This window comes from Chenopodium quinoa, unplaced genomic scaffold (assembly GCF_001683475.1).
Source record: "Chenopodium quinoa cultivar QQ74 unplaced genomic scaffold, ASM168347v1, whole genome shotgun sequence".
Classification (NCBI taxonomy): Eukaryota; Viridiplantae; Streptophyta; class Magnoliopsida; order Caryophyllales; family Amaranthaceae; genus Chenopodium; species Chenopodium quinoa.
The window spans coordinates 171014-196092 of record NW_018743814.1 but is presented as its reverse complement, the minus strand read 5'-3'; the positions used below and the strand labels follow the sequence as shown (position 1 = coordinate 196092).

General features: G+C 35.3%; 1 protein-coding gene across 2 annotated transcripts in view; it reads left to right on the top strand.

The window, feature by feature from the left end:
• Positions 1 to 24319, top strand: part of LOC110685469 — a 31376-nt gene extending 7057 nt beyond the window's left edge. For both annotated transcript variants that reach the window (XM_021862000.1, XM_021862001.1), the window contains exons 6-27: positions 1743 to 1914; positions 3427 to 3555; positions 6410 to 7003; positions 7443 to 8063; positions 11695 to 11763; positions 13297 to 13407; positions 13497 to 13739; positions 14999 to 15046; positions 16749 to 16868; positions 18431 to 18574; positions 18650 to 18712; positions 18818 to 18928; positions 19077 to 19160; positions 19249 to 19296; positions 19451 to 19525; positions 19860 to 19955; positions 20537 to 20617; positions 20698 to 20769; positions 22725 to 22769; positions 22846 to 22929; positions 23250 to 23353; positions 23632 to 24319. In XM_021862000.1, coding sequence (XP_021717692.1) covers positions 1743 to 1914; positions 3427 to 3555; positions 6410 to 7003; positions 7443 to 8063; positions 11695 to 11763; positions 13297 to 13407; positions 13497 to 13739; positions 14999 to 15046; positions 16749 to 16868; positions 18431 to 18574; positions 18650 to 18712; positions 18818 to 18928; positions 19077 to 19160; positions 19249 to 19296; positions 19451 to 19525; positions 19860 to 19955; positions 20537 to 20617; positions 20698 to 20769; positions 22725 to 22769; positions 22846 to 22929; positions 23250 to 23353; positions 23632 to 23746 — 3229 coding nt within the window. In that variant the 3' untranslated portion in view covers positions 23747 to 24319. The remainder of the gene's footprint in view (positions 1 to 1742; positions 1915 to 3426; positions 3556 to 6409; positions 7004 to 7442; positions 8064 to 11694; positions 11764 to 13296; positions 13408 to 13496; positions 13740 to 14998; positions 15047 to 16748; positions 16869 to 18430; positions 18575 to 18649; positions 18713 to 18817; positions 18929 to 19076; positions 19161 to 19248; positions 19297 to 19450; positions 19526 to 19859; positions 19956 to 20536; positions 20618 to 20697; positions 20770 to 22724; positions 22770 to 22845; positions 22930 to 23249; positions 23354 to 23631) is intronic.
• Positions 24320 to 25079: the final 760 nt, after the last annotated feature.

Sequence of the window (25079 nt, the reverse complement as noted above, 5' to 3'; positions counted from 1 at the left end):
TTGTGAACATTTTATTGCAGTTTGACAAAGGTGGTGTATCTGAATTAAATTGTGTGTAGTGGGGAGCCTTGTGGCTTGCTGCAGCGATTTGTTTGTGTGTAGGTATTTGGGGTTCTCTGCTCTTTATGCTGTGCAGGAAAGCTGGTGAATGTGTCTATTTATGTAACTCTGTTTTTTTTTGTAGCAGTTACAAGTTGAGTTCCCTGATGGCTATTGTTGATTTATGTTTGAAGCATATGCAATGAATTTAGTTGGAAATGAATACTACGATTAACAAAGTTGGCAATTTGGCTTTTCTGTCTTGTAAATTTTATAGATTAATTAAGACTGAAGAGTGGGAGACAGGGTCATGGCTTATAAACTGGTGTATTTATAACTGATTTTTTTAGTCAATGTTACCACTTTGGTAGCTTTCACCTTAAATACTATAAGATGCTTGTTCCCTGGGTCAATTTTTGTTTTCGTGTGAACTGGGAGTCCTTGCAAAGTTATGTTTGTTGCCTGGATAACAAGTTTTATAATATTGGATGCTTGTTACCTAAATCCATGATCTCATTTCTGCTTTATATTTCTTGATTCATGTTCCATACGCCATTGATTTTCTGCCATTCCTTGGAACCTTTGAAGAATTCCAAGTAGAATTTCCTTTGACTTTCTCTTTTACTCATTACATTTTATCTGGAATTTTCTGCTTCCTTGTTTTATCAAAATTTTATTGATATACACATTATTAAAAGAAATATTGCTCATACATCTGTACAATTGATTTCTCTGCTAGTCTTGATAGGTTAAGACAAGGCTTTGTTTGCTATCATGAACACTGCAAACCTTCTAATTTTCTAGTTAACTGGATACATGCTGGTTGGTCATCTCTGCAGAATTCCACATGCTGTATTCTATATTAATTATAGAGGCTGTACTACTATTCGGTTGATTTTTCATATTCATGTAGTTGGCGGAAGGGACTATTTTTCATTGTTTATAGATCCTCATTGATTTGGGAAGTTGTTTGGTTTTTGTATGTGTAAAAATTGTGGTTATGATTTTAAGCTGGTTAGTGCATAATCTATTTGGTATTTTTGTTGAAATTGAGCAATATTTCCTGCTTTTTCCTGGTGTTTCCACTGGTGTACTTTTTGGGTTTGGGTTTAGCTGTTATAAATCATGATTGGATCGTAGTTTTTGATTTAGCGATTTCCTCTCTCTGTTTTAATTAACAAAGTATTCTTTTTTTATTATTTTAAAATTATATGAACATCCAACTAAAGAACTCACAAAAAGGAGAACAGAGTATCCTCAGAGCCCCCCAAACACATATTATAAGTTATTTCGGTTCCTTTCCCTCTTTCTTGAAAGTTGAAACAGAGTTTTTAAATCATTCCAGTTATTAAACACTGTTATTTCTTTGTTTGGTTTTGGTAGAATTATCTTATTTTTCAGTGTTTTATGAGTATCATCTTGCTATCTTGTTTCAGTGGTTAAGATTCCCCATTATTATTATTTTGTTTGTCGCCATCCTTTTTTGGTGAGCTATTTGCTTGTGGTCGTGATGAAGTGGTTCTTAATCTGTATTTGTATGTAAGACTCCTCAATCTTTTTCTTGTATCAGTATTTCCTGATCATCATTCGAAAAAGAAAGAATCTCCATCTAATTCCTTAGTGTTCCTGTTCTTTCGACCAGATTCTCCATCTAATTCTAGGTCAATTTGTTCATCTCTAATCATAGATTATCTCAATTGCAGTTTGGCTTCTATTGCAAGAAAGAGAACAGAGCACTATGGTCACATTTTATCTGCACTTCTTGACTTCCATTCAAAATCTGAAACCAGATCAGGTCATGCTGCTAGTCTACAGTATTCTGTAAGAAGCGCCTTATTGGGCTTCTTGAGATGTACTCATCCAGTTTTCATTGAGGTAATCATTATTTATTGTATGCTTGTAGGAAATTACTTGTTAATAGATACTCCTGGCATTTTCAAATTGTTTCTTGCATCTGGGGATCTCACAATTCAAAGTCATTTTCATCATTGCTCATGACTCATGAGTCAAGCTGCAGATCATTTTTTATTATTTTAATAAATTTGACTTTTTATTTTATTTTATTTTGAAAACAATATATTTGACTGACTCATTAGCACTCTGAATGAAAAGTAATCACATCCTGTTATAAATTTCATTGGCTCACATTCGCAATCATCTTCAGGAGCCTAAGGTTATTAGTCATGACACACTTCATTTGCTGTTTCTCTTCCCCTCCCAAAGTTCAAAGGCGCACTTCTCCATTTCCCCTAAACTCTTTTTGGGGTGTTTTTGATCCCTTTCTCTTCGGAGGAGGTCTAATGACTGGAAAATTAGATTCAGGTCACTGAGATCTTGCATAGGTTGCATATGGTAGGTGTAAATGAATTTTGTTTAGCCCTAAATAATAAGTGATTAAGTGGTTAATGAAGTCCCTTGGCAAGCTTAAGCATCTAATTGCTGAGAACTCTGAAGGGTATTCTTGCTTTTATATGGTTGTGAATAACATAATCCCCCGACGAAGGGTTTGTGGTTTCAAATTGTGCGATGAGCTGATTAGTATCTAAAGTAGAAAAGGAAGATAGGAGTAAGTAGGTGAGAAGTAAGGAATTTGACAAAAAAGATATCAGAAAAGACATGCTTTTACGAATAAACGCAATTGGAGGGTGAGGAGGCCGATGGCTATTTTGGTTTTACAAAAATTAGATGTTGAGGGATTTTTGGTAGGATGAGCAAGGCTTAGGGTTGCCTGTTAAATCAAAAAGAAAATAGGTTTAACTAACCTAACAATAGTTGTTTTCTGTAATTCATTAATAGGTCATTTGGTATGCAGAAATAGGAATTGGGGCACTGAAGGTGGAAAATGTGCTCGGAATTCATAAAAATATTGCAAATGCATTGTTTGGTACATTGATGGGAATATGGTGGCAATATATTTCAATTTATTAAATTGTCCTCACCTACTCCTTTCCTCCTTGCTTCTCATAAATGGGAATATAGTTTATTTATACCTTTCTCAATTTCATCTCCAATTACTATCACTCTCCCTAGACATTTCCCATTCCCACCTTACAAACATTGGAGAATGGAACAAGTTGGGAAATATTTTTCCATTTGCCAACTCATTTTCCATCAAACCCTGTAAGGGTAATGGACTAATGGGTGAAAGTTATTATACCTCAAGGGTTATTGTGAAAGTTAATATAACTCAATGCTATATGGTGTATTTACAAATGATTGGGGTTTTGTTCTTAACCCTTGAAGGTATATGATTAAATTGTATTGCTTGTGAACTATTATACCTGTGAGCATGTGCACATATCTGTCTCTGTGCATCTGTGTTTATTCTGGTGCTTATGCGCGATTTATGTAATCTGCATCTGTCTGATAAGGTGGTAAATTTTCTAGTCCAGGGACAGATTAGTTCAAGAATTGCGCTCAATGAATGCTGGTGATGCTGTTGATCAAGTTCTTCGACAAGTTGACAAACTAATGAGAAATAATGAGCGTTCTTCTCGAGAAGCCCGGATGGTTAAGGTATTGCTCTCTTCTCCTCTCTGAAGTATGATAGGAGTTGATAAAGATATTGATGTTTTTTTTTCCTTTTTTCTCTTTTCCGTATAGAGTAAAGATGATATTTTCTCTTGCTTGAACATATGCCATTTTATACTGTACGGGCATGAATTTAAGGATTGCACCAAAATATATGGATCTTTCCCGATTAGTGCTTATTCAAGTCTTTTTTTGAGAGCTACTCCCCCCAAGGTTTTTATTTTTTATTTTTTTTTTAAATGCAAACCTTCCTGAAATGGAAATATACTACACTGTTTCATTATCGCTGTCTCCTCACATGGTTCCCATTCTTACCCCACTAACACTTTTTTTAATAATTCTCTACTCTCACGTCCATTACCTGTACATAAACTATTCAACCACTGTCTCTCTTTATTTTTTATTTTATTTTTAATCTTTAATATCATGAATTCCCCAACAAACCCCACTTACACTATATTTTAACAATTTTAACGCATAAACTTCACGCAGGTCAAAGTTAGTATATATTATCCAGCATGAATTGTTTTTGTAGGTAGTATTGTGGGACTAATCAAGGCATTGATGCATTGTAATAATTTGGAGTTTTATGTGACTGATTTTAGGCTACAACTGCCACAAACCATTTGCTTTGCTCACAAAATTACTTTTGCAATTATATCCGAATTTCAAATCTTGAATGTGGACTTGCTCTCTCTCTCTCTCTCTCTCTCTCACTTCAACAGTATATATTTAAGTCATGTGCTTGTTCCTTTTTACAAGAGCAACAAGTCTTACAGGTTCAGCAAGTGTTTTAGCTTTGGTCAGATGTTAACCAACTGTAATTATAATTACCAAACCTTAAAAAGAAGAGCAAATGTATGTGTGGTATAGAATTTGTTGTACGAATTGACAAGATGTGTGTTGGAATTTGCACGGAGTTTCTGACTTTTTTTTTTGGCCTTGATTGTTCTCTGTACTAGAACTTTGATAGTGACGCTGCACAATTTTCAGTACTTCAAAAACTATTTTCAACCTCTTTTTAAAACTAGAGTACTCCCTCCGTTTCTTTTTACTCGCAACAAACTAGTAGTTTGCAGACTCCTAGGCAAAAGATGGTAAGTGTAATTAACAAAAAATAAGGGCATGTGTTTAATTAATACAACCTTAAAAAAAAAAAAATTTCAATTATAACCACCTATCACCAGCAGCACCACCATACCACCACCACCACCTCCACCTATCACCACCGCTAGTTCGACCCAGCACGAAGACCGCCTACAACCGAGAAACCACCGCCTACAACCCCGAAACCACCACCTACAACCTCGAAACCCACAGCCCTTGAACCCAGAACCACCACCCACAACCCGCGAACCCCCAAACCCGAAACCCACATCCCACAACCACGAATCCACAACCACGAAACCACCGCCTACAACCCCGAAACCCGAAACCCACATCCCAGGAACCCAGAACCACCACCCACAACTCCGAAACCACCACCTACAACCCGAAACCCACAACCCTCGAACCCAGAACCACCGCCCACAACCCGCGAACCATGAAACCCAAATCCCACAACCACGAACCACGAACCACAAACCACGAATCCACAACCACGAAACCACCGCCTACAACCCCGAAACCCGAAACCCACATCCCACGAACCCAGAACCACCACCCACAACCCCGAAACCACCACCTACAACCCCGAAATCCACAACCCTTGGACCTAGAACCACCACCCACAACCCACGAACCCAGAACCACCACCCACAACCACGAAACCACCGCCTACAACCCCGAAACCTGAAACCCACATCCCACGAACCCAAAACCACCACCCACAACCCCGAAACCACCACCTACAACCCCGAAATCCACAACCCTCGGACCCAGAACCACCACCCACAACCCGCGAACCCCCAAACCCGAAACCCACATCCCTCGAACCCAGATCCACCACCCACCACGCCGAAACCCACCACCCACAACCCCAAAACCCATAAGGCCACAACCCACGAACCCACAATCCCAAAAACCGCAACCACGAACTCGAACCCAAAACCCAAAAATCAGAAACCCACAACTCTCTATCATCAATTAAAGCTTTAATTGGTCAAATTTAACCATCAAAACTCTAGATCTAGAGTTTTCATGGTTAAATGTGACCATAAAATCTTCAAATTTAAGCTTTAGAAACGGCAAGAAGAGGAGAGAGAGAGTATATACGACTTCCGGCGAGTCGGCTAGTCGGCGAAAAACAGCAACAGGACACGGCAGTGGTTGCGGTGGTGATCGGGGGAGATGAACAAAGAGAGAAATTTTTGGTAAATAGAGTGGAGATCCGGTGGTAGAAGTGGTGGTGGTGGTGGTTGCCAATTAAGGTGATGATGTAATTAGATGGAAGGAGAATGATTTTGGTAGAAATGCTTAAGTTAAAAAGAAAAAATTAGTAGTTTAATTAGGGGTTTTAGAAAAAAAAGTAAGGATAATGTTGTAAAATCACACAAAAAAACTTACCATAAAAGGAAATAAATAAGTTTGTTGCAAGTAATGTGTAACGGCCATTTATAGTATTTGTTGCGAGTAAAAAGAAACGGAGGGAGTATATTATTAGTATAATTGTTTAACTGCATGTAGCTTTTTCATTATCAGGAAGGCAGAATGATGGCATTTTTGTCAGAGGGATCTGTTCTATTAATATGTTATCAATGCTGGACATTTCATATTGTAATTTGTTGGTTGCTTTTTGTGTGTGTGTGTGTGTGTGTGTGTGTGCTGATAATGACTGTAGAAATCAATATTTTGACTTTGATTCATGTGTACTAATCAACCCATGATATCTGATGTTTAGGAAGAACAGTCATCAACCCAGCTTCCGCTTTCAGGGGATCCAATAAAGAGGAAGCTTTTGCCTGTGGACAATGAGGAGCGTGATAATGATGTTGAAATGCCTTCAAAACGTTTGCGTTACACTTCTAATGGAAGATCTCCTGATCTTGTACAGATTCATGGGTCTGCTGATGACAATCCTGTTATTAATGGGGTTCCTTCTGAAGCTCCCATGGTGGATAATGATGTGAACCCTGTTGAACAAATGATTACTGTCATTGCTGCATTGTTGGCAGAAGGCGAAAGGGCTGCCGAGTCTCTTGAACTTTTAATATCTCAAATTCATCCTGATCTGTTAGCTGATATTGTCATAACCAATATGAAGCATTTGCCGAAGACCGCACCTTTACCAAAGCAGGGGGCCCTTTCCTCCAATGCACAAAATATTTCTGCTGTGAGTGCTGCACAAATTACTGATAGTACATCATTGCCTGTCCTTCCACCACTTTCTGCACAACAAGGCTCCATTCCTGCAGCAGTTACATTTAGCACACCTCCTCCTGATTACTCTGGCTCTGCCACTCTCCAAGTGGATTCTAGACGTGATCCAAGAAGGGTAAATTTTGTTCTTTCCTTCCATTTCCAAATAATTGACTTTTTAAGGTTTTGCACAAAAATTAAGTTGGCACTTATTGCATAGGTATCTTGAACTATAAATTATGCTTGGTACTTAAAATCTTAAATTGACAAATTAGAGTGATTGGTTATTTTAAATGATAAATAATGTGGTATTGAAGTGGTTTAAGTGGTCAGATAATGTGGAATGGAGAGATTAGCTACTACCTTGCCTTTTGCTGGTCATGTTTCAATCATATACTACCTCCGTTAACATTTACATGCAACTTTGGAATATTTTATGTCTCTCAAATAATACCCCAAAGTTGCAAGTAAATGTTAACGGAGGTAGTATATGTATATGCCTTTTGCTGGTCATGTTTCAATATGGGAGCCTTTATGTTACTTTCTGTAAGCTTAGTGGGCTGTGCTGATTTCAGGATCCCAGACGCTTGGATCCCAGGCGAGTTGCAGTGCCTTCTGAAGCTCCATTGCTTCCTCTTGCAGAGGAAGCTACACATGTCTCATCTATATTGGAAGGTCCTGCTTTTGTTAATCGAACCACTTCACTAACTTCGGCACCAATCACCGAACACATCTCTTCGCATTTTGTGCCTGATGCTGAAGTTGATGTGAAAAGTTCAACCCTTCTGGTTCCTGAGAACGAAGTAATGCCAAAAGAAGAGGAAGCAGATGAATCCAGGGAGATATTACCATCTTCAGATGTTAATGTGCTTGTTAATCGTGCACTCTCTCCTGATCATGCGGTCAATGAGAGCCCCATCACTCTGACATCTTTTAAAATAGAACCAACCGATGCTGCATGTACTTCATATATTCAAGAATCTGATGAAGATTCTCCTCCCGTTTCAAACACATCTGCATGTGAAGAAACTTGCGAAGACTTGCCCGAAGTTCCATCTTATGTTTATTTAACAGAAAAACAGAGACAAACAATAAAGAAACTGGCCGTGGAACAGATTGTCAAATCATACAAACAATTAAAAGACCAAGAATATTGCAGGACTAGGAATTCACTAATTGCTCGATTGGTCTCTTGGGTATGGAGACTTCCCATTTAGTTTTTTTGGCCGCTGTTTATGGAATGGTTTTCTATGTCTGTTAGTGCTTTTATGTGTTTTAAGCTGATGCATTTGCTTTGCTGGGATATGGGTTTAAATGTGCTCTTGAGCTTGACTACCTCTGAGCTTATTTTGAGCTCATTTAAAGACATCTCTGTGTTTAATTTAAAATTCTTGAAAGTGAACTTGATTAGTCAGTATCAACTTGACTCTCCTGCTTGATCATATTTAATCTTTATTGGAAGAACTTAATATCTGAGATGGAGAGAATCGAACTTGATTAGTCAGTATCAGAGTGACTCTTCTGCTTGAACATTTTTTATTTTTCTTGGAAAAACTTAATATTTGAGATGGAGAGCTAAGCAATGCCTTTTGTGGAGTATATAATATGTGTGATATACTTGAATCGTTGGCACACAGAATATATTTGTTGTATATTTGAAACTGCAGATCTAGTGCTTTTCAGGACAAAATGACCTGCATTATATTACGAGTTGACAGAGATTATCCAGAATTAAACAATGAACCTAATCTGTAACTAGCATTTCCCTTCAAGTTCGCTCGTATAACTAAAGAGTTGAAATATATCCAATAGAAAAATATTACTTAGGTTCCTTATTACTGTTGGGAGTTAACCTCTGTAATCATATGACTGATTGGGATACTTTCTCATCCTAGGAAGGTACTTGAGCCTTTTTAACATTATCACCTTATCTGCAATAAAATTGTTTGATACATTGTTTGATTTGGAATACATATCTCGTGATGCATTTGGTTGTGAAATTGTTTACTAACTTGCTTTCTTGAGCCTATTAATTCATTGAATTAAATGGTAAAAACAGATTTACTTTACTATGGCAGGGAAAATTAGTATAGTTTATTTGGTTGTAGATAAACAATTCAAGGGGGTGTGTGGTTAAAGCTTTAGGTTTTTTGCCCTATTTTTCAAAGAGCTACCTTAAAGAGATTGAGAATAAAGATTCCATGATCATTAGAGAGCTAGGGGTTAGTGCAATATGGAGGGGAATGATGATTATCTTGTACAAATTTAGTGCTAGAGTTAAAAGCTTCCTAGGAATCGTCTGCATTACTGTCTATTTTAGAACGTGGGTAGAATACTTCCATCTTGTATTCATTTGAGGTTAGGAATTAGGTTTTGTTCTTTTCACTTGAAAGTTGAAATAAGGTATTGTATGAATTTATCAAGGTTAATTCTGGTCTGATTGAACTTTAACTGTAATTTGACGCTGATTTGTGTGAGGGAAATCATTATCAATTTGGGTCTTGCTCTATTCTTCTCTATAATAAGAAGATTGCGTGGTCTAGTATGTTTCTAGTCTGATTCAACAAGAATATATAATTTGTTTCTGAAATAAGGTTAGGAGATTAAAGCCTTATTTACTGGTGTTAGGGTTGTGATTTAGAAATATAATTCTCACTTGGGATTAAAATTACGGATAGTAGGGCAATCTTAGATGCTACCCTTGTGGCAAGTAAGGTCTTTAAGTTTGTCTGATGTCATTTCAGGTAGGATTTGTAGATTTATGAAAGAGTGGACAGGAATCTTTATGCTTAGCTGTAGTGGAACTGTGGAAGGGCTTTGGTCCTAGGAGAAGGAGATGGGACGCCTTGGTCACCCTAAGAGGTGATTTAGGCCCTCATGATGTTGATAAATGAATAATGATTAACTCGCTTTCCTTTTGTTTGGTCTGGTATTAGGTAGAGAATTTTTTTCTTGGAAATTTTTTGGGTCTCCATGTCTTTAATCATCATCCCCTGGCTCATATTTCTTAATCCTCCATCCATATTTGACACTTATTTACCTTTTCTTGGTTAATCATGCTTCTATATTAATCTTAGTGTTATGAATGCTGGTATTCCTTCTATTTTACCTCTATTTTGGGAAGTATCCTCGATGTTTGGAGTCAGGAAATCTTTCAAATCTTTTGGGTGTTTGCAATCTGTTTCCTTACAGAAATCTCTGACTCCAGATTGTAGTTTTTTTATGGTAAATTCTTGTTGTATCTCCCCCACGTAAGACTTTGGGCCTTTTTATTGCAAAACTATATTTTCTTCCTGGAAGGATAATGCTCCACATAGAGTCAGACTGACACCGCAATGAAGTGCTGTAGCCTAATTTGTATACTTAATGTCTTTTAAGTGGTGAGATGGAGAACTCATTTGTTTATTTTATTTTAAATGGAGATGACCATTACTACTTGCAGTGCAAGCTTGCTTCTACATATGGTAGCAGCTCTTGGAAACTTAGTGTTGAAATGGTTTATTCAGTAACTGTGTGCAGGTTTCCTGTGTAAACTTGCTGGCCATTTTATGGGTATTATGATTGGAAAAGATAGATAGGATTTTTTAGAATTAGGTGTAATGTGTCTAGCCAATTTACCTAGTGAGAGATTCAGGTATTCTTTCTAGGCTTTCCATAGAATGTCCCTATGAGATGTACAATGTATTTAAAACCTCTTTTTCGTAATTTTCATAAAATTGAGTATTTGGTGTCTTCTCTCCATGTCTAAAAATTATGTACATCAATATTTGCATATGGTTTATAAAAAGAAAATAGACTATGTAGGTCATCAAGGGTCACTGACCTCTCAAGATTTCTTTATCACATATTCAAGATTGTCCTATGCAGTTCTCAAGCTGAGTTAAAGACTGAGTTGACTTAGAATAACAGCAAGTTGTCTTAGCTTGTTTACAAGCTTAATTAAATGTACTGTTGGGACTTGATATATGTATCTACTGCTTTATCAATTTATTGACAGGTTTGAAAAAGTTGAGTGATGAAGTGTGCTTTGATAGGAAAGCTGTACGCTCTAAAAGTTAGTGAGTTCTATGAATGTTTGGATAATTGACATAGAAGAATCCTTTATTGCATCAAATATTAGAGGATAGGTAGCTCTCCCTCGTATTTACCGTGCAATTCTAGTTGAGGATGCTTTTAGGATATTTTCGTCCAAATTTGAGTATGGTCTGGATGATAGACTGCAATGATGGAAAAGTTTGTGGTTTTGGTGTTTCTTTTTAAGGTACTTGGGATTGGTTTTGAGTTTTTGATCAGCTCCACTTGCTGAAGGCATTAGGATGCTATTTTTCTGCCGAATCTTCTCTGGCTCTTAGTTTGTTATGCCTTTATGAAGTCTTGATGCTGATATAAGTACATCAAATTTGTCTCTTAGTCTTGTCAAAAACTATATGATGAAACCGTTGGAAATCATGGGTCATGGACCTGATGCTTTATAGACATTATAGTGTGGTCTATATCAAGATCATACTGCAGAAATCTTATCAAAGTTAGTTCAAGGAGATTTTATCTAATTTACTGATACTTTTGCACATAAACATTGTTAGTTGGTTGCTATGCAAAAACCAATTTAAGCTTGTATACTTTGATCTAAGTACTGATAAGAGAAAGTAAGCAGAAGGTGGGGGTCTGGGGTAAGTGCATTCTGTTGCCTGACTAGAAAGTTATCACTTTGTCAAAAAAATTCTGTTATTGTACTTTTTATTTTTAAAATTTCATGGGGTGATATTTATAAATAGAACTTTTTCAAATAAATATAAAACTTAAGTTCATATTTCATGTTTTTAACAGATGGAAGCTGATGACCTTGTGATAGTGATGGTGCAACAAGACATTGTGTTGGATTACAAAGATCAGCAGGTATGAGGCTCTTGGATTAAACTCCCTTCTTTCTTGGGTCCTTTTATGCATTTATTTCATGTCTGCTGCCTTCTTCTTCTTGTTATATTAGTATTTTTATTATTTATTCAACTCGTGTTTTGCAGTTAATATCTTCTCAAACCTTTATGTGTTTTACTCACATGTTTTTCCTCTTTTTTTTTGTCCCCTTCACTACTCTTGTAAACTCTCTTGAATTTATCATTGTATTCTTTGTTTCTCACTTTTCACACTTATTCCTTCTTTTCCCCCAAATTTTATTCATTCTATAATCTTGCTATGCTTTTTTTTTTTTTTTTCTTTTATGGACGGTTCCTTATGACGATTCATGTTAGCCGACCCCAAATCATTTTGAGACTTATGCTTTGTTGTTGGTGTTGTTGTTGCCCTCTTCTTCTTGTGGCCCAGAATCAGGAATAGGCTAAAGGGGGTTGGGTTGGTGGCTTGGATTGAGGCTGTTTACATTAGGACCTGGCCCGTTGAAAACTTGAAACCATTATGGGTTGTAGTTTTTTGGAGTGGGGATTTTATTTGACATTTTGTTCAGCGGTTAATTCGAATGAATTGGTGTGATATGTCAATGAACAATGCCAGTATCACTGGTTGTCTTATTTGGGAATGGTAGAGAAGAATATATAAAGATAGGAGAGCGCAAGTTGAATTTATGTGTTTCATTTGCAACTTAAATTGAAATTGGGGTTGGGAAAGATATGGGGTTGAAGCTGAAACCTATGTTTTCTAGGGACTCGAAATGATAATTTTATCGTGAAGCGTGAAATGACATGGGTTATATAGGATTTGAAGCAGGAGTCATAGGAATCTGTTGACATCCTTTATAAATTTATGTCAACCACTACTAATTAAGTGATGGTTAACACTAACAAATATTAAGGACCTCGTTATTAGCGTGATCTACCTCTTAGAAAGTGGATAGGGATGCCCTGGATGATGATGTGGGATGACTCATCATTACCCTGAAAATTTATTCCACAGGTTTAAGGTAGGGCATGGTAAGCAAATACATGTTTAAGATGCTAGGATAGTGGAGAATTTTTGTTGCCATTATCCATGTCTGTTTTTGCTTCTATACTAGATATAATACTCCTGCTCCCCACCTTCTGTCAGATAGATAACTGGAATTTACTTCAATCTGTGACCTCTTGGTTATTTAACCAAAGGATGGGAAATATTTTAGATTGTTGATGGGAGATTTTTAGGGGATTTTTCTTATATATCCTATATTGGTTGAATAACACCTCTAAATATCCTTCTTTCCCGTAGCGAACTTCATTTTGAAGATGAAGGGCCGCTCATGATAAGGGATTTTGTTTGTATGTTAGCTTTAGGGTGGATGGATGCAAATGGTGTGCTCCAGATATAGAGCAGGATAACTATCTCACTTGACATTTGCTTGCCTTTGTTGACCTAATAATGAGTCTTGCTCATATATTTCCCTTCATTGTGATTTGTGCTTCTTTGTCACAAAAGGTTTATTGATCAGCACTTTTCTGCCAGGGACATGACCTAGTGATGCATATCTTATACCATCTCCATGGTCTGATAACTACAGAAGGTGAACAATCTCCTGGTGCTGCTGACTTGTATGAGAAATTCCTTCTTGGAGTTGTAAGGATTCATACATTATAATATGATATATCTTATCTAATCTGTTTCTCTCTTCAAGATTAAAATGTACTTATTCTTTGTTTCTGTAGGCAAAATCTTTGCTGGATACTCTGCCTGCTTCAGACAAGTCTTTTAGCAGACTGCTTGGTGAAGCTCCAATGTTGACAGATTCTATAATGAGACTCCTGGAGAATCTCTGCTGTCCTGATGGGTCAGACATGCGTGGAAAAGATGTTCGAGACGATCGTGTCACTCAAGGTCTTGGAGCTGTCTGGAGCCTGATTTTGGGACGTCCACTAAATCGATTGGCCTGTTTGAGTATTGCTCTCAAGGTAATATGGCTGTGAAATTTTGTAGCTTGCATCATATGATTATGTTCAGTCATATCTCTATTATATGAGCCAACTTTTTATTCATTTGGATGTCCACCAAATTACCCTACCTTTTATTCTCTCTTATATTATGCTGTTTCAAATCTAATGTGATATTGTGATATGAGTTGTTTATAGCTTTTAAAATTTTATGCACGCATATCGTGCATATAAATTTAGTGAACCTGTAACAAAGAAAGCCTCTTCTATTAGTCAGTGGTTTTATAAGTCAAGTGACTACTGTACCTTTTTTTTTTTTTGTATTTTGAATTTTTTTTTTTTTTTTAAAGAAGACAATTGACAGTCATTTGATTTTAATTTGACATATGAAACAAAATAAACACACTATCCTCATACTAAGAGTGGCATGGATGGTGCCTTGGAACTTTATTTTTCTGTACTAATCCATTATGATTTTTTTAGTAGTCTTGTTTCCTTTCTCATCCATGATCTTTATGATGTTGGTAATGGAATTGTCATATGGTTTCCAAACTCTTTTTTAAGAAAGGAACCTATCTCTGTCAGTGTCCCTTTTACCTATCTTCTTTGCATAATATCCCCTTTTCTGATCTTAGGATTGATACCTTAGGTTGTTGTTGGACTTTCCACATCGAAGAACATCCTCTTCAAAGGAGGATAAGTGCTCAATAATTTGTTGCTTAGGGTCTTTTTAATCAGATCAGCTCATAAACAACTTGTATCTGCTTCCTTTTCTTCTGGTTTTCTTTTTAAATTGAAGTTTCTGCAGTAATGTTCTCTGAATTGCAGAGGGTAGAATTGACATTGTCTGCGGTTCAGGTTCATAAATTAAACGAAGTTCTTTCGTCACCTAATATGGATCATGTGGTAAAACAAGGGCAGACTTGGAGGCATTTGTTCTAGTGATTTGAAGTGTGTGTGATTTTGAGGGGAAAGTTTGGTCTTGGCTGGCTACTTGAACGGAGAAGTCCAATTTGTTTAAGGGATACATGATTATGACTTTATGAGTTCTCTGATACATTGCTTGTTACCCCTAGTGGTTTCTTTGCTTCTGAGGAAACGACCCTATATTATTACTTTATGAGCCTGGGCGATGCCTTGGGTTATAATATGGATAACTATAATCATACCCTAAACTAATTATAATATGGGTTATCATGAAATTAGTTTTTGGTACTTGAGGTTTTTTTTTTTCTTGTGCAATCTACTTAATTTTAATGTTTTGCATATTGTTGATGCAGTGTGCGGTACATTCAGAGGATGATACTCGCGCTAAGGCCATCCGTCTGGTATGTCTTCTATTATTTGGGTTCTTGCTAATATGACTTGTGCGTGGTATTGATTATTTTCATTAATAATGTAATTAGTTAGCTAGCAAGGTTGTCACATTTCCAGATTTTATTAGATCAGTGGATATGCTCTTCTCACCCTCTTATATAAAGTTCCAGTTTATCAAGTGTAGATGCTAATGAGTTGTGGGTTTATTTCTCTTGATGGACTGTCTTGCTCAAAATCTTCTGAATTTCTGATTGAGTTTTTGCAATGAATTTCACAGTAGTCAATTGAATTCCCTCAGTAAGGCTCCGACCTACTTTAATAAGAATCCATCCTGATGAAAAGATGTTATAGGGAACTCTTCTTTGAAAATGGGTATCCTTACTTCAAGAATACTTTACAATTTTGATAAGTACTTTGCGTTGCTGATCAATCTCTAGAGAATGCTTAGAGCAAAGATAAGGTCTACTAAGTTAAATTTTAACTATAGATTTGTATGCAGGATAATTTTAGATTAGGGCTAATAATTTTAGTTTAGATAAGCTTTGTACAGGCAGAGGTTTAAAGACTGAAAAAAAAAAAGTTAGAGAATAGCCAAAGGTTCCCTAGCCAACTTGGCTGCAACAGCTCCTAAAGAAAAACTAATCTCGGCCTAAGTGGACTGCTAACTAGTGCTCTCTTTGATTTGTCAATTTCCATTGCTACCCTGGCAACTTTTCCGCTATCATAATTGGATATCCACATCTGCAATGCCTGTTTCCTGGGAAAATCTGGTCATAGGCTATCCTTTTCTGTCTGTGCACTTGTCCTTGGCTGACTCTTTCTTGATCAAACGAAGTCCTCTTTTCTAGGATCAAAACCTGTTTTTATTCAATTTCTTTCTGAATATGATTGCTTGGTTTCTTGTCTCTGTCACTCAGTTTCGGATTTTCTTTATTTTCTGAACTTCTGGTGTTGGTGCCTTGCACAGCTGACGTTTGGCTTTACTGGTGTTCTGCCCCCTTCAATTTTCACTCCTTTAGAAGGAGAATTTTGCTCTTTTTTGGCAGTTTCTTCTGTAGTTCCGTTTCCTCTTTGTTGGTGTTAGCTCTCAACTGCAATAAAGCTTCAAGATTTACTTTTAGTGTCTTTTGTTGATTTTTTTTTTCTTTTATTAGTATTATAGTGTTGAAATCAATTGTTCTTATATTATTTAATTTTATTTATTTAAATGGTGTTTGGAAATAACTTTTTTTTCTTGTTTTATGTACTTTTCTTTGCTGGGACTGCAGTCAGGCTCTGGTTATAGTTAGGTTTTCTATGTGCTTTTTTGTTGTAAAATTTGTTGTCTTGAACTCCTGAAGCTGATACTTCATGAACAAATGCATACAGCTTAAGGTAGAAAAAACTTTAAAAAAAAGTATAACCAAAAAAAAAAAAATACGACCATGCCATCTTACTTTGACATTAATGGTCCTAAATTTCTTTTGTTATCTTACCTAGAAAACTACCATGAATAAATTTTTTTACTGGATGTAGGATCATGTGGTATATGATCTGGAATTTGATTGATAAATGCTATGTAGAGGGGTCATATAGTGGATGCATTTTGTATATGGAAGCAATTCCTTTTGTGAACCTCGCTAAATATTATAAATAGTTTTATGATTTATCCATACTTATCTTGATAAAACTTGGTGATGGATTAAAGCCTCTCTCTATTTTTTGATTTGGTAGGTTTCGAACAAATTGTACCAACTCAATTATGTATCTGAAACAATTGAGCAATATGCTAAGAACATGTTGCTTTCAGCTGTGGACTGTACAACAGATGCTGATGCATCCGAATCTATTTCGGTGAGAAGAGAAGTAGAATTTTGTTATATTGTTTTATTATAATTTTGTTAATAATCATAGTTAAGATGCAAAACTGAACCCTTTCTTGTGCTTTCATCTTATCCATCTATACACCCCCCACATCTAAAAAATGAACTTGATGAGGTATATCCAGTAGTAGGATGCCAAGAACATTCACTTCTAGTTTATGATATATGCATGTCATACATGCTAAAGCATGTGTAAACATACCTGTAGGATGCAATGTGTAGGAATTTTTAGGAAATAGTAATGATTCTATTATCTAGATCTTTGTGAAGAATTTCCATCATCACTATACAATTAATTTAGTGTCAAAGCACTGAAGGAAAGAGTGGAGACACTGGGGTGGAAACATACCAATAATCTTAGAAGTCCTTTTTCCAAGGGTAACTTGCCAAACTGAAAAATCTTTTGTAATAAGATATTTATGTTGATCGCAGAACTATCTACTGGTTTTAGGACCATATACTTCTGGGAAAGCATATTGTTGAAACTTGAAAGAATTTCTTTCTAAGACGGAGATTGAGTACCTCAAAGAAGATCTTAATATCATATAATACATATTTCAAATTGCTTTTGCTGGAAGTCCTCTCTCTTAGCAAAGGACAACTATGATAAAGGCTTTAGAGCTGGATTTTTGAGTTTATTTTTGTTCTCTCAGTCCCACTTACCTTAATCTTTGTTTTGTGAGAGAAATAATGAGAGTGTTATATTTCATGTAGTGTTTGAAACTAAGAATCTTTATTATTATTATTATTATTATTATTATTATTATTATTGTTATTATTATTATTATTATTATTATTATTATTATTATTATTATTATTATTATTATTATTATTATTATTATTATTGTTATTGTTATTGTTATTATTTTTTTTTTTCTTTTTTTTTTGTTTCTTTTTTTGTTATTAAGTGAGAATAGAATGAAGTTCAAAAAACTTGGAATTTACAACCTAAAGCCTCATTAACAAGGCTGAGACAAAACTTCTATGTAACCAGAAATAAGAAACAAAAGCAACTCAAATTTTAGCTCTTAAAATAGCAATCTAACCAGTCATATTGCTTCCATTTTCTGTTAGCAAGGTCCATAGCCCTGCTACACACCTCCTGCTTCACTCTCTTATAGACAACTTTCCTTAGCCAAACATCTTTCCACTTTGCATCTACAAATGATAGACTGGAGCTGCTAAGGCACACAAAGCCACCATCTGCTGCACTTGTCTTTTGAAATTCCTCTTCCATTTCCTCCAGCAGGTAAAAATGACATCAGAATCACCAGCCCTGATTCTATGAATGAAATCTAAGATTTATGACCAACAACATTGTTGTCACTTTTGAGTGTATTCATGAAGCATGCCATGGATCATTGCAACCTCTTTCCTTTTGTAAAAGTACCTCTATTCTAGATGCCTTCATAATAAGGTGTAATGTTATAATTGGGGTTGGATATATATAATCCTTAACTTTTAGTTGAATTTCCTCCTACTATATCTAGTTATTATTTTAAGCTCTGGTAAACTTGTCATATCTTCTTACAGGCAGGAGTTGTTGAAGAAACTTCTATCAGTGGTCCCCAAATAATAGATTCTGGTATATCCCATGCTGATTCTCAGGCTGGTGCTAGCATGTCATTTCCTGAAGCTCAACGTCTAGTATCTTTGTATTTTTCCCTTTGTACAAAGGTTAGTTTAAGTCCTTACATCTAAGAGCTCTAAAACTCCGCCTTCGTTATAATGATCTTGGTTTGCAATTCACAGAAACCTGGTCTCCTTCAGCTTGTGTTTGATGTCTATGCACGAGCTGGTAAAATTGTGAAGCAGGTATCACTCTTAAATATTTCTTTGATCACTATCTGCTATGTGTGCATAGTATGCTTATGTCAGTTTTTTTTTAATAATTCATTTGCTTTTATTACGATGATTTAGGCTATTCATCGCCACATTCCTATTTTATTGAGGGCTCTTGGGTCATCGTATTCTCAACTGCTCCGCATTATATCTGACCCACCAATGGGAAGTGAGAACTTGTTGATGCTGGTTGGTTCTATACCATATCCTTCCTTTCTTGCCTTCTACTGCCATTTCCTGGATGAGACCTGTAGTCGTCTAAATTTCCTTTCCCTTCAATATTTAGTATTTTTTTACTAATAAATCTGTTTTTATCTTGCTCCATTGGTGTAATCAGGTGCTCCAAATATTAGCTGAACAAACCACTCCTCCACCTGATCTTATTTCTACCGTCAAACATCTATATGAAACTAAACTGAAGGTTCCTTTTTTGCGTAACATTTCTTTTTGAATTTGTAACAAGCTATTAGGGTCTGTACTTATTTTTCATCAATATTCTACTTCTGTAGGATGCTACTATCCTCATTCCAATGCTTTCTTCTCTTTCCAAAAATGAGGTGCTTTTACTATCTCTTCCCTTAGTTCAATCATCAAATTTACTGTAAATGGTTTATTTACTATCAATGAATGTTCTGGTCTTTATTATATGTTGAGTTTATGCCTTGGTTATGTATATTTCTGGATCACAATTGTTTTTGTTTTTGGTCTCAGGTTTTGCCTATATTCCCTCGGCTTGTTGACCTTCCTCTAGATAAATTTCAGCAGGCACTGGCTCACATATTACAGGTGCGTGATCTTTATATCGCTATGTTCTATCATCTATTTGGGTTCAATCCAGCTCAAAGAACTGTGGGATAGAATTACCTTGAAAGACAGTGGCCTTTTAATTGCCTTTTATCTCATTCATCACTGGAATTTTCCTGCAAGCATACATATTCTATAATTCTTCAGTAATAGGACTCTTGGCAATAATGCTGCTGTTGTTTGGAAAAAGCTTTTTATTTTTATTATTAATTAAGTCGTAGATGTTACAATTTAACTGTTGCCTTCTTTTATGGGTTCTTGTATCTTGCATCCCTCTCCAGCTCATCTGCTAATATTAAATTGGCCGCATGTCCAGGGTTCAGCTCATACTGGTCCAGCATTAACACCTGCTGAGGTTTTGGTTGCTATCCATGACATTGTGCCAGAGAAGGAAAAAATTGCACTTAAAAAGGTCTGTTTTGCATTGTGACAAATTTAGTTTGTGTGTGTTGAAGTCGTTTTATAGACTACTTCTCCGATTCTTTATTTGTCTTAAAGTTTAATAAATTTGCTGGCCTAAATTGCTATTCAGTGCATTCTTTTTTTTTTTTTTATTGAGTGTTTACCTTTTATTATTTATTTATTATTATTATTATTTTTTTCTGATATATAATAGTTTTATGCTAATGTGCGGTGCCTTTGTTTGAGGGTGAATAAGACAATTGATGTTCTTTATAAAGCTACTTACGATCCTAAATGAATCCAGTATTATACCTTGTTAATTTGGTTGTCAAACTGTTCATCAAATTCTGTTCACATAACATCCATTAATGTTTAGAGTCTTGGTTGTATGCTAGATGCTTCTGCTGCCTGGTATTCAAATTCTTTCTTTAACATGCCTAAGTTTTCTAATGGTAAACCTTGTGCACTTTGTACTGGCTAGTGAAAGTCATTGCTTTCGATAATCTCCTCTTTTTTCTGTATTGTCATACCTTTTGTTATTGAGTAATGATTCTTGCAACTTTGCTTAACTTCTATTTTTTCCATTTTCAGGTAACAGATGCTTGCACGGCTTGTTTTGAGCAACGTACTGTGTTCACTCAACATGTATTGGCAAAGGCTTTAAACCAGATGGTTTGTATTATTACTTTTAGCAGTATTATATCTGGCTCTTCATCTCATGCAAAAAGATATTAATTTGTCTACTTTTCCAGGTTGATCGAACTCCACTTCCTCTACTTTTTATGAGAACTGTAATCCAAGCAATTGATGCTTTCCCTACTCTGGTAAGGTCCTCCTACTTAACAATGGTGCAATATTGAATTTGTTGACTCTAGGAAATGGGATACTTTGGTACTTTTCAACCATGGATCTTATCAGTTTATGTTATAATTTATAAGAATCCAAAACTTCTGTAATTGAAGTGGAAATGAGAGAGCTATTTGGAATTTTGTTGTCTTTTATCTGAGTGTATCTTCTGACACCTATGTTCTTTAGCTGTTTTTATTTTTAATTACCATCATCTGAATAATATCAGAAATGGTTTATCTCAACATCCTTGTTTCATTTTGGTCCTGTAAAAGAAATATTTTAATGATGATCTGTGTATACTAGAAGGCTGACGTATGTCTAATCATCTTGTGTGTGGTCAAGAGAAGAGATTAGGGGAAAATAAAAATTAAGAAATAACAAATAAAGGAATTAGAAAATGGGATAAAGAAAGCATGCTTGAGTTAAAATCATAGGCATGGAGTTGGGGAAATAATTTTTTTAGGAGCCAAAAAAAAAAAAAAAAAAAAAAAAAATTTGCGTAGCATGGCTATACAAAGTATAATTATATATCCTTTTTTGCTTTAATATGAAAGTTTTGGAACAATACCCAAATGTGTAAACTAGTTTTAGACTACTAATTTACATACTCGAGAAGATGACCAATATGTAATAATATTTGGTCAATGTAGGATAGTGTGATTTATGTTGCTCAGTCCCTTCATTTAACTCAAGTACACATGTCGGATCCTCGACACTCGGACATGGCTAGGACACTTAGACACTTTATTTTAGTTTAAAATTATGTAAAATTTTCACAGAATAGCAAAGTCCGACACTTGGACACGTAGCCGTGTTGGACATGGGAGAATGATAAACAATATTTCTTGGCGATGCACTGCTAATGTACCTTGAGATAAGTTGCAATATATCTTGAACAAATCCACGACCAATTCATTTTATGGTGATTAATAATTGTACTCTTAAGGCCTGTTTAGTAGCCGGTAATAAATGGTGGTAATGGAAATGAATTTAAGTGTAATTTAGTATGGAAACAACTTATAATTCATGGAACCCATTTTCATCCCCAAAGCATGATTTTCTTCATATTTCCATTACCATCCATTACCACTCAAGAGGTGGTATTAGGTAGGAATGGATATCTAGAAGGAAAATGTACAAAATTTAGGGTCATCTTGAGTTATCATGGGAATGAACATGAATTTCTTTCCAAATTTATATGTAAATTCATTCCCATTACCATTGTTTATAACCGGTTACCAAACGGGGCGTTAAGGTTCTTGGGTCTAATTGATGCATCCTTTCAGCCTAAGTTAAATTAACTCTGGCAAGTCGCATTATTAGTATACAAGAGTTTGATTACATTTCTCATGCATACCTTTGGACCTTGGTCCATAGGTTAAAGTAGTTTTGTCCTCTGTCAAACAGCAAAAATTAAAAATAAAAAGAAAAAAGAAATCTTAATTAATTTCTATGCTGTGATTTAGTATGCTGTCTTGGTATGAACTACAGACAGGTTTGAAGGAAATTACTGTTTGTAAGCTATGACTAGTACACTGAATCTAAACTCTCTTAAGTGCATAGGACTTTGATGAGTTAGGCTAGATTGCCAGTCTGGTGACTCCTCACTTGAGGCTTAAGTGGTTCCAAGTCAAAATTGGAATGTACATGACTGGTATTTAGTGAAAATAATCTACTGAAAACATGTAGTTTTTGCATGGCTGCCATTCTGTGTTTGTTAATAATGTACTGAAAATGTGTGTATTTGCAACCTCATTGGCAAAGTATAGAAGGGCATAAGTGAGTGCTAGAGCAGATTACACTTTGGCATGATTATCATAATTCTATTTTACAAATTCTATAATACATTGATGTTACAATCGTTATGCATATTGATATATATTGTAGAGATGGATCCAATAGCTTAATCAAATTACACTTCTGTATTCAGGTTGAATTTGTCATGGAGGTTCTCTCCAAACTCGTCAATAGACAGGTGATCTTAGGTACAAATATTTTGCGTTTCTTGCCTAGTATCTTGTATAGGACTAATTTATGATGCCACCTTGTAGATCTGGAGAATGCCAAAGCTCTGGGTAGGTTTCTTAAAATGTGTGTCTCAGACGCAGCCACATTCATTCCAAGTACTATTAAAGGTAAACCAAAGAATCTGCCTGTATAAGTATAATTGGTTTCAAGTAATATGGTGCTATCTTAACTTACTTTTTGCAAGGTTATACTCATGTTTTTTCTTGTTGTACCATTTTGACTTGCACATTTGTCACCTCGCAACTTTGACCATAACTATTTTAATTATTCTTTGAGTATAGATAGTAAAAAAAGTTTATATTTGGAAAACTTACATTGAAATAAATCCAATTAATATTTCACATGATAATATATGATTCTGTATGTCAAAGTGGAACAACTAATAAAATGTATAGAATTATTTTTAATATCTTTTTGTTCCTTGCAGTTACCTGCACCCCAGCTTGAAAACGCCCTCAACAAATACAGTAACCTCAGAGGTCCCCTTGCTTCATATTCCAGTCAGCCAAGCATCAAATCTTCTCTACCAAGGTATTAAATTCTTGAACCATCAATCCACTTGTTAGTGAGCTTGATGTGATTGCGGTCTCACAAGCAAGCATGTAGCAATATATGTTGTTTCATGACTATCAGTGGTGCGAACTTAGTGATTATTGGATATTAAATGTATGTGAACTTAATTTGAGAATTTGTTTTATGAAGGATTTCGGAAAATGTAAGGTCTGTATAGTATGATAGGCTGCAGTGCTCTTGTTTATGCTCTCATAATATCAAATCTGCTGTAATATGTAAATATTCTTCTTTGGCAGTTCAACCCTTGCTGTTCTTGGTCTTGCAAGTGAAACACATCCAACTCAGCCACATCTTTCAACTCCCTTGCATACCTCTGATTCAAGCTCTGTTCGTGGGGCAACATCAACGTGATAACCCGAATGACATTGGTTTCAAAATATATACAACCGCGCTATAACATTTTTCTCCGAGGATGGTCCCCAACTTCCCAGATTCACTAGGAAGTCGCCTGGAATGGAAACACAGAACTGTGTTCCACTTGAATGCTCCCACTTCATAAATATGCCTTTGGGCGGGAGCTACGAAGGCATCTGCACTAAGTTAATGCCAAAAACTCAGTGATATTGAAGAAGATTCCAGGCAGAGCAATGAAGAGATAAATGATCAGTTTTTTGCTTTGAGTTAACAACCTGCTATAACTGCAGGTTATGTATAATATCTGTATATTTGTATTTTAATTAGTCTTGCTCCCTCTAATTAGAAATAGAATTACCATTCCATGTCAATTTTGGTATTGGTTTTTGCCTCAATTGGGCATTTTTAATAAAAATAATCACTATGTTACATCCCAACCCTCCCTGTTGATGCAAATATTCTCCCAATCTGGCGAGGTTAATGATTGCGTGTCAGTTGCTGTGGGGTGAGGAGGGGTTCTCTGTAAAATTACCGTGTAGAATTTTAATGTAAAACTAACAAAATTTGTCAGCTGTTGTGGTGTTTACATAGTTTATTTCAAAGTACTTTTTGGAAAATAGATAGTCTAGTAAAAAAACCAAGCATCTCAGAATGACACATGAGACACGAGTTGAAAAAACCATCAAATTCACATGAGATAGTCCACTAGTTTAAAAACCATCAAATTCACATCAGACATATAGTGCTAATTTTTAATTAGTGGGTGAGTAGCACGTAACCTAAAACCAGTTTTTAAATACCTGCTTATATTGGTTAATACATAATATTATACATTCATTTGGCTTATATGGGAAAAAAATATGTTCTAGGTGAAGTAAGAAACAAAAATATTTTCTTGTTAAAAACTTTACCGATAGTTGGATTTATTAATGAAGAGATAAAATAGAAAGTGAGTAGTATAATAAAAACTTTTTGATTTTTACAGACAAGCTCACAAAATGTGAACTTCTCTTAGATAGCAAAAATTATGAAATATAATAGTATACATTGTTATACTACATGTAAATTATTTTACTTTGTAAAATTCAAGTAAACTTTCATCTATTTGTATTTTGCTCAACAATTATCAAATTTTGTCCACATTATTTGTAGAAGTTTTTTTTTTTTTTTTTTTTTTTTTTTTTTTTTTTTTTTAAATATAATATTAAAATAGTAGTATATAGTTAAAATTACTTATGCATGAAACTTATTTGATGTCTTAAATTCAATGGCACAAAAATTATTTGAGGATTTATTTTATGGGGTAAAAACTTATTTGTCATTCTTAATC